At 32.7% G+C, this 10,177-nt stretch overlaps 1 protein-coding gene across 1 annotated transcript; it reads left to right on the top strand.

Annotated features, from left to right (window-relative positions):
- The first annotated feature begins 2,967 nt into the window (after window positions 1-2,967).
- LOC114321298 (ubiquitin-conjugating enzyme E2 28) lies at window positions 2,968-5,175 on the top strand. Its single transcript, XM_028268479.2, has 4 exons — window positions 2,968-3,305; window positions 3,854-3,981; window positions 4,250-4,354; window positions 4,796-5,175. Exons 1-4 carry the CDS (start codon window positions 3,236-3,238, stop codon window positions 4,937-4,939), a joined length of 447 nt encoding a protein of 148 aa, XP_028124280.1. The 5' UTR covers window positions 2,968-3,235; the 3' UTR covers window positions 4,940-5,175.
- The last annotated feature ends 5,002 nt before the right edge of the window (window positions 5,176-10,177 follow it).

Here is a 10,177-nt window from a genome sequence, read left to right as displayed (position 1 = left end):
AGGGAATAATAATAATGCATGAAATTGAAAATGGAAAAGGTTGGGGGAAAACAAAATGGGTATTCTCATTGTGTGGGGGAGAGTGATCATCATATTTTTGTGGTGCTTCGAGAATGTTTTTTGTTTTTTAGATGGTGTGCATTGAGAATGTTGACAGCAGAGTTTTTCTTTGATTTTCCTTTTCATTTCATGGGATTCCTTCCATAATATCAAAAGATATTTGATATGCTTTTTTTTTTTAAAGGTCTATTGGGATAAAAAGTTGGCCCTCAAATTCTCAATTATCTCTACGAACGGATGGTTTGAGCTAAGCACGAATATATGTATCTTTTAGAAAAAATTGCATTTAAGTGGAATAGTAATAAAAAAAAATTATATTTTTATGATGGTACAATTCTTCTGTATTTATGGTACAAATTTACTATTGTGTTTAGTGTAACTCTTTCTATGTGTCAAAGTTGTACAAAAAAAAATAAAAAATCTCACTTACGGTGCAATTATTTTGTAATTGTCTTATCTATTTGCAATTTCTCCAATCTTTTACGCCTTAAAAACAAAAATGTGAAATTGTATTTATAGGACATGCTTATTGAACTTTTGTCCTCTCAAATTTTTAGCCATTTTGAAGGTCTAGTTGGGAAGAACTTTTTAAACTTGATTTATGACTTTTTAACTAATTTAGCCGGGTTAAATTAGTTTCATTTGGAAAATTTTTTTTTAATTTTTTTGATTTTTAGATTTTTTTGTAAGAAAAAAAATGAAATCATTATGATTTGAATATGATATTTTATCTTATTGATTTATTTAGCATATTTTGTCTTTTTGTATTTTTTTAGTCTCAACCCACTTCCAACCCACTCGAGTATGAATGGAATGATAATTTTTTGACCACCCAATAGAATGATTATTAAAAATAAAATAAAAAAAAGTTGTAAATTGTAATTTTATGGAGAAATTACAGCTTAGTGGTTTTTTGAAAAAATATTTACAAATACATGAAAAAGTTTAGGATTTTAATTATTAATAATATTTATAAAATTTACCAATGATGTGTAACTTTTTTTTTTTTTTTAAAAAAAAAAAAACCAAACCAAACATGATAATAAATATTCTAATAAATTGATCATTCTTTTTATATCTCAAACGGTTCACCAAACTTTTCACCAAATCTGAGTAAAAAAATCGCCATTTTCTCAATTTGGTACCAGATGCTCCAACGGTTCACCTTTCACCAAATCTGTCCCGGGACAACCGGTTGGTCGATCGGTGAGTGGAATTTTTTTTTTTTTTTGAATTGTTTGAACCAGAAATGTTGAACTGTTTGAACTCTTTCCGGGACAACCGGTTGGTCGACCAGCTGGTCGACCGGTAAGCCAATTTTTTTTTTTTTTTTAATTGTTTGAACCAGAAATGTTGAACTGTTTGAACTTTTTCATGGACAACCGGTTGGTTAACTGGCTGGTCCACCGGCTGGTCCACCGGTTCGTCTCCCCCAACGGTCATGTACAGTGTTTTGGTGAAATGCGAAGCCTGTCCTCAGTTTGATGAATCGTTTGGTGAAATTTCATTTTGATATCAATTTGGTGCAACCGTTGGAGCACCAAATAGTAACTTTTTCATCAAAATTTAAATTTGATATCAAGTTTGATGAACCGTTAGAGATGGTCTTAGTGAATCAAACACTACTTAAAAGTACTGCAAGCATTACTTTATAGGGCATGAAAGTACTTCTTTTAACGTCAATTAAAGTTGTGTTTGAATTTTTTGAACCAAAAAATAAATAAATTTGAAGCTAGTATTGGCTTCGTTTTCCAATTTTTGATTTTCATGTTTTCAAAAATAAAAACAATAAAAAGTCTGAAGCTCTCACGATTTTCAGTTTTTGAATAAAATGTTTCTTGAAAACTTAAAATTAACTTTTGGTGTCTCGTAAGAAGGTGTATTTTTTCCTCTAAATTTGTTTTTAGAAAATAGTTTTTGAAATAGTTCACCAAACAAGTTTTTTTCTCAAAAAATAATTTTTTTTGTCATTTTCTTTTCTTTTCTTTTCCCTCCACAAATCCTTTCACAAGTCCGAGAGCCAAACACAACCTTGGAATGATGCTAAGGAATTCTGTCTCTTTAATGATGTTGATTTTGATGATTATCAATGGAGTCCCAGTTTTGCTTTCCAGTTTTTATTTATTTTTATTTTTTTAGCTGACATACAATAAGATATTTGGGGTAAGTAATTTAGATTATAATTAACGAAAGTCGCAATTGCTCTATCACAGGGCCGGCCCTGAGTTTCCGGGGCTTAAGGCGAAATAATTTTTTGGGGCCTTTTTAGATATTTAAAAAAAAATAAAAATAAAAATAAAAATCACTCTATTTGGTTTAGAGTTTTAAAAATAATTGTTTGAGTTTACAATTCGTATTTTTTAATATTTTTTGTATTTGGTAACGTTTTTAAAAATATATATATATAAATATTATAGTTTTTAAGTGTATTTAAATTAGATGTATCTACAAAATAAATAAATAAAAATTGTGTAAAATATTTTTTTAAAAAAAATACTAAAAAACACATAATTGGGCCATAAAGAGAGAAAAAAATAGGCCACACAAAATTAGGCTAACGACTAATACATATACATATATTTAATATTTTATTTTTTTTAATTGGACTAACAACTAAAACTTATAAATATTTTTTAATTGGATGTTTTATCAATTGGGCCAAATAGATTTTTTGAGGCCGTTTTAAAATGGCCTAAATTAATTAAATAGAATTTGATCATTTTAAATTTTTAATATAATGTAAGACTAAATTTGGGGCCCTTTTTTAAGCCTAATTTTTGGGGCCCTAAGCACAGGCCTCATTCGCCTTAGCCCAGGGCCGACCTGCTCTATCAACTCGAATCCTGAATCTTTAATCTTCCTACTGTCCCAAGGGATATTTATATGGACCAATGAGCAAACTATCTTGCTTTCCAAATTTTCGGAATCCGTTTTGATTCTTTACTTTGCGGCGCCGCCACCTTTCTTTCCTAGAATCTATACTGCTTTTTATTTGCACCATTTTTATGAAAAACCAGTGGCCGTTGTTCTTCTTCTTCTTCTCCCTTGTCTCCATTAAATACACCCGCACCTCTGTTTCACAGCTGTGCATTCATTGATTATCTCTCTCTTCATTTTCTTTCCAATTCCAATTACTCCTCCCTTTGGATTTCTCTTCCTTTCAGAACTTGCTCTAATGGCTTCAAAGAGAATCTTGAAGGAGCTCAAGGACTTGCAGAGAGATCCGCCAACTTCCTGCAGTGCAGGTACACACACACCATGGTTCTTGTAGCTGCTTCCACCACTCCGTTATGCCTGTTGCATAAGATATATTAAATCTTTCAAAAAAATTATTTTCAATTTCAACAAATGTGATTCTAAAATAAAAACATTTATCAGTCAGTTTTTGCAGCAAGTGCATGAAAAATGAAAATTTTCATAACTCCGGTTACAGCAACAGTTACGCTATGACCGTAACAGCCTGCAATTGGATCACTACTACAGGCTTAGAGCAATTGTAATTGTCAATTGAAACCTTGACACACACACACACTTCAGTCAAAATTGCTAGTTCATTCTTCTTTTGCTTCAATTCTTTTACGAATACAAAAAGCAGACACAAAATTAAATACAGAATACATGAATGAATAAAATTTTACATGATTTATTAGTGTGGCCCACTTCTGATGAATCTTGTCCATCTATATTCATTATGTGTCTGATTTGTGATCAATTTTCGTGTTTCAAAACTTATTCTTCTTTTTTTCGACATACTATGAGTGAAAATGTCACAAATGGTTGTGTGTGTGTTTAGGTCCGATAGCAGAGGATATGTTCCACTGGCAAGCAACCATCATCGGTCCGAATGATAGCCCTTATGCTAATGGTGTGTTCCTTGTCACTATCCATTTCCCTCCGGATTATCCATTCAAACCTCCAAAGGTATATAACTTTTTAGTTTGGTTATGGTTACGGGATCTTCTATTTCCAAATCTCGCTCTCCTTGTCTCAAAGATACTTGCTGTAATTAAACTATGCCCCGGGTATTTTAGATTTTCAATCCTTGAAGTTTTCATTGCAAGTGTTTTGAGATAGGAGACAGATGAATTTGGAGATAGAAGATCCTTTAGTCAGTAATTCTGCTTTACTAACTTTGCTACCTTCATCTATGTGTAGTAGAAAATATTTTATGTGTTTTCACTGTTTTCAGGTTGCCTTTAGGACCAGAGTTTTCCACCCAAATATAAACAGTAATGGGAATATTTGCTTGGATATCCTCAAGGAACAGTGGAGTCCTGCTCTTACCATATCCAAGGTGATTGTGGTCTCTCTCTCTTTTATATATACATATCACTTGGCTAACTAATTCTCAGATACATGTAGTCCTCCATCCTACATATATCAGATTGGGATAATCTCAAACGGAAGTGAGAAATGAAATTTGAGTCCTATAATGTTTCTTTACTATAAAAGCTAATTAACTACTTGGTTAGCCCGGTGGTTAGGACTTGAGCAGTTGAGATTTGGTGTGGAGGCTTTCATGTGCATCAGAATGGTTTTGATCCACCGTTTGCAGGTTCATGTTGCCCTTTCCCATCCTCCCACTTAGCGGCACTGCTCCCCCAACCTTTAGGATTGGTCCAAACTTTTATGGATAGACAAACCCCCCCCCCCCCCCCAAAAAAAAAAAAAAAAAAAAAAAATCATAAAAGTTTATTAAAGTTGGTGTTTAAACTATGGTGATTAATTGTTGCAGGTTTTGCTATCTATATGTTCACTTCTAACTGATCCAAACCCAGATGATCCATTGGTTCCAGAGATAGCTCACATGTGCAAAACTGATAAGGTCAAGTATGAATCCACTGCTAGAAGCTGGACCCAGAAGTTTGCCATGGGCTGACCCAAATCCCCCATCTTTGTATTCACTTTACTTTTTTTTTCTTTTTTTTTTTCTTGAATAAAATTTTTTATAAAAAAAATCTTTATTGATGTTTTAAATGTTCTTTTTATTGTCCTGTTTCATTGTTGAGGTACTGAAATGGTCTAAAGTTTGGCTAACCAAACAAATGGCTTTAACTTGTAATCTGAGCATCTCCTTGCTTTGGAATAAAATGTTAGCCACTCTGCTTGATTTTATTTTATCTTCCAATTATTTTTCTTTTTTACTTCATAACACATTAATGTGACAATCACATGTGGTAATGTGAATTAGGACTGCAAATATGGGTGATAAACGAGCTGAACGAGCCAAACAATTAATTGTTCAAATTTGGTTCATTAAACTTTCGAATAAATTTTAAACAAGTTTTTGTAAAGTTGAGTTATAGTAGTTTGATATTTTTATATAGTTTTAGACTTACTAAATCGAGCCGAACGAGCAATTGACTGTTCAAACTTGATTTGAAAATTTTAACGAGTTCTAAATTGTGTTCAAGTTTAGTTTGTTTACTTAACGAATTAAGCTTAAACGAGCAAAACATGAGTCAAGACTGAGCTGTTTGGTTCGTTTATCGTCCCTAAATGCAACTAAAGCTGCTTGTGAGCTTGGCTTGGTAAGGTTTGCTATGTAAATAAACGAGTTTGAGTTAGAATAAATTCGACTCATTTATTATTTATTTAAATAATAAAATTAATATATAAAATGATATAAAATTTATTATATATGCATATTTAGGAGTTGTTTGGAATGATCGAAATAAGTGCATTTTTTGAATTTTTATGAAATATGGGTTGGGTTTGAAGTGATGTGTTAGAAAGGTGATGTGACTTAAATAAAATGATATGACTTAAATAAAATAGTGACTTTTTGACTTTTTAACTTTTTTCAAACATGCCAAACTAACCCTTAATAGAGAATAATATTTAACGATTAGACTGTAAAGCCCTCAAAATACAGTATATGACAACCATTCGTATAATCTATAAACATAGAAGAAAATGTTATATTTTTATTCATCAGAGTCTTCGTAACAAAAGATATTACATGTTCGCAACGAAATAAATGCCTTACGGGTTTACAGCTTTCCAAGTCATCACTTGGTTACAACAAAAGAAGAGTCTTAGGCCCCGTTTGTTTGGGGTTATAGGGAGGGGATTGAGATTACTAATCCCTTGGTATTACTAATGGGGTGTTTGTTTTGAGAGATGGGGAGGAGACTATTAATCCCTTGGTATTAGTAGTCCCCTTGGAAGGGGGATTGGCAAGGAGGAGACAGAGATGGTATTAGAAAAATAGTGAGGGGATTAGAATTTTTTTTTATTTTTTTATTTTTTATATATTGGGAATTTTTTTTTAAAATATTAATGTTTAATTTTTTATATTTTTGTATTTGTCTTATTATTTTATATAAAAATAATTTAACAATTCCTCACTAACAATCCCCTCACTATTAATCCCCTTACTATGAATCCCCTCTATTCTATCTCTGAAAACAAATGGGGCCTTAGCTCTATACATAGAAAGCCCTCTGCTTGGATATACATTTCACACAAAATATAAATAACAAAACGGAGTCTTCAACTCCTAAACCTCCCAAACTAAGATCTTGGAGGCGGCATATCACATGTACCTGAAAAATGATGTCCCAAGTAGGGTGAGCCAATGCCCAGTAGAGATATACTAAACAGTATATGAGAATTAACTAAAACATTAGCATCCGATAAATGTTTAACACTTGAAAACCAACTTACACTCTTTCCATAACCAATCAATATTGACATCCATATTTCAATCCACTTTCATTTATTTATCCAAATCAATTCATTAACATAATTCGTTTTTATCCAAACAATTCAAAATGAGATTACAACTCATATTATCAACATTTCAATCATCAACATCCTTTAAATGCATATAAGATTTCGGGACTTTCACCCTGAACACTCCGGCCAACTTAATTATCAAAGGAGTCCATCCCCTATCTCCTCCCAAACAAAGATACATATGCAATGTATTTAAACACGTTGTCATATACAATGACCAATTCAATCACATATACAATGTTTACATCCAACCTTCATATTCAATGACATATTCCAATTGATTAGTTTCAATTCACCTAATCATCATGCAATTTCTACAACAATCATGGCTATCCTCCACCGATAGCCTAAAACAGATATTTCTAAACAGATAAATAAATCTATCAAATAGATAATTTATGAACTTTTCCATAGGTGATTGATTTATCAATCCAACTACACCATATAATCACATTTTCCCCCAATTTCATAATTCCCAGACCAATTTCATATTTTCACAATTGATTTCATTATTTACACAAATAATGTATATAATTCAAATTAGGACATTGTCCCATTTTTCTCAAATATTGCCCCCAAGGCCAAATTTTACCCATTACACACAAACAACCCCATTTTCAAGACCCCACATACATATGGAACCCAACATTAGGAAACCCCTCTTTTATAATTTCAAACTCAACCCTAACTTTACCCAAAATTTCCAAATCCCACAATTTATACAAAATGACCAATATTTATGTCAAAACTCATATTAAGGAGTAGATTATCCCTACCTCAAATGGAGAAGCTCAAAGGAGAAGAGCCAAGCACGAGAAAAACTTCGAAAGTGATGAAACCAACTTTTACTCGGTTGAAAATGGAGATCTTGAAGAGCTTAATCTTTTTATCAAAGGAAGGAGAGTGAAGAGATCACTAGATCTAGGTCAAAAGGTAGAGAGAGAGAGTATTTTAGAGAGAGAGGCTCTTAACTTAGGGTTTTGGAAAGTTTTAGAGAGAGAAAGGAAAGAAAAAGTGATTTAAAAAGTCACTTTCGCGATCTGATATACGCACAGTTCGCTCGAGCAGAGAGTTTGACGCTTGAGTGTCAGACACATAAATTTGACCCGCTCGAGTGCGATAAAGGCCGCTCGAGTGCCAAGACACAATAGCAAGGCACTACCTGCTCGAGCGCAATGAGACCCGCTCGAGTGTAGAATACACTCGTCTAGTATTTTACAGACTTCAGACAATCGCTCGAGTGCCAAAGGGGCCGCTCGAGCTCAGACCTGTTCGAGCGTAAGAAACTCTGCTCGAGCGTGAAAAACACTTATGTAGTATTTTTGCAGACGCACAACGTACTAAATGATTGCAAACCCCACTTGAGCGCAAGAAGGCCCGCTCGAGCGAAAGACCAAAATTATGGGCAACAAGGTTCTAAACCAAATAGCAATCAACCTGTTTTAAACACGCCCAAGACATTCAAAAACCCAAATTCAAAGGGCAAGAAGAGGAAAAGACATAAACAACAACATTAAACCCCAAGACCCGAGTCCGAAACACCATAAAAGCCGAGTCAAAAACCGGGATCGCTATATAGACAAAGCTTATTTATCGAGCCAACCTTGATTAGTATAAATGAATTAAGTTGAACTCGAATTAGACTAATTTTTAAGCCGAGCTTAAACTTTATTTTTGAGCTCATGAAAGAGAAGAAAACAGGCTTTGTCGTTAGAAAATGTATGGGCTGGATCAAAACTTTTGCCAAACAAGAATCTTATCACATAGGCCCACATAGCCCAACAGGCCCATTCATAATAACTAGTCCTTGAGGATTGTATTTTTTTTTTCACTTTTTCAAAGGTTTATTTATTTTTAAATTTTATTATTGCGTGACACATTAATTAATAAAAAAATTATAAATTTTGTTAATTTGTATAACATTTTCTTATTTTCTGAATGTACAATATGTTTGTTCGAACATAAAATATTTTCTCTATTTTTTGGTGTTTGGTACAATAGAAAATGAAAGTTAATAGAAAATATTTTTCATTATTAAAGGAAAATAATTTTATTTAGATAGAAAATATTTTTTATTTTCAAAAGGTAGAAAATATTTTGAATTAAAGTCTTACAAACGTTGCCAAGTTATATACCACTGCTACTATCACCTCCACCACTACAACACGAATCACGATCATCACGGCCACTGCCACTATCACCACTGTCACCACCACGCCACCACCTCTACCTCCATTTTCACTTTCGTCCCACCACTATCACCACCAAACATACAAAATTATTTTATCTAGAAAATATTTTTTGAAAAAAGTTTTTCATAGTGTTAAAAAATATTTTTTGTCCAGATAAATGGAACAATAGTATATTTTGTATGTATATATGACATTTGTCATGTGATTCATGTTTTTTTAAAATAAAAAAAATTAAAATCCATCGAATAACAAATATTATTTTTTTTTTGTTTTTAGCAAATTTTATTTAACTTACTAAGAGTATCCGCATCAGTCTCAGCAAAATTTGACCCAAATTATAACCCAAAATTCACTTTTGTATTTTAGCTAGTCTCTTTTCTATGTATACACTCCATCAAACTTTATCTTCTAAAATTCTATTTCATTAAAATATTATTTTTTATATTCAATTTGTAGTAGAAGCTCATGAATCATGCTTTTGATTATGTTTTGATTTATTTTGAAACATGGATTATAATTGAAAACTTAATGTTTAATTAAATCATTATAATCCTTAAATTCTCCTTATGTTTAACCATATTTTTGGAGTGCAAAATGGTGTCAAAACGGGTATAAAATAAGGCCCAAGATAGCAACAGATCAACATCAGAGTAACAACAACACATGAGGGCCGAACTCACTGAGGGACAGTTGACTGGGTGGACCACCGGATGGTCGACCGATCAGGCCAAATTTGAGCATTTCCCTTCTTTTGTTACAGGGCTCATGGGACATCCGAGAGGACATCGGCTATAACTTTTTGGCCTAGCTTTGCTCAAAAAAATATAACAAAAAATAAATTAACCTATAAACAGTCTCTCGCTTAATCGGGTGAGGCGATTAAGCGAGACACTGTAACAAAGTCAAAATAAATGGTTGCTATAGAGAGTCTGATGTAGCACGTTTTTATAACTTTTACTCTGTACACTACAATAACTTCAAACCCATTATAGAGAGCCTGATGTGGATGCTCTCATACTTTAAGGGCAATGATACATACCACTAAAAGTGGTGCTCTAAAGCACCACTAGTGAGTTGGCACACATTTTTAAAAAAAAAGAAAAAGAAAAACAAGGCATAGTAACACTATGGCAGCGAGTGGAGCCCATTGCCACATCATTAGTACTACCACTAATTAGTGGTCT

Source organism: Camellia sinensis, chromosome 5 (assembly GCF_055761805.1).
Source record: "Camellia sinensis isolate YWXY chromosome 5, ASM5576180v1, whole genome shotgun sequence".
NCBI classification, from domain to species: Eukaryota; Viridiplantae; Streptophyta; class Magnoliopsida; order Ericales; family Theaceae; genus Camellia; species Camellia sinensis.
The sequence above is the reverse complement of the archived record's forward strand: the minus strand, read 5'-3'. Positions and strand labels throughout refer to the sequence as shown.

Excerpts from the sequence above, each read along its gene's own strand:
- LOC114321298 (XM_028268479.2), top strand. The coding sequence starts at position 3,236 with ATGGCTTCAAAGAGAATCTTGAAGGAGCTCAAGGACTTGCAGAGAGAT. Across the intron at positions 3,982-4,249 it reads ATCCATTCAAACCTCCAAAG|GTTGCCTTTAGGACCAGAGT; the intron begins GTATATAACTTT and ends CACTGTTTTCAG. Across the intron at positions 4,355-4,795 it reads CTGCTCTTACCATATCCAAG|GTTTTGCTATCTATATGTTC; the intron begins GTGATTGTGGTC and ends TAATTGTTGCAG.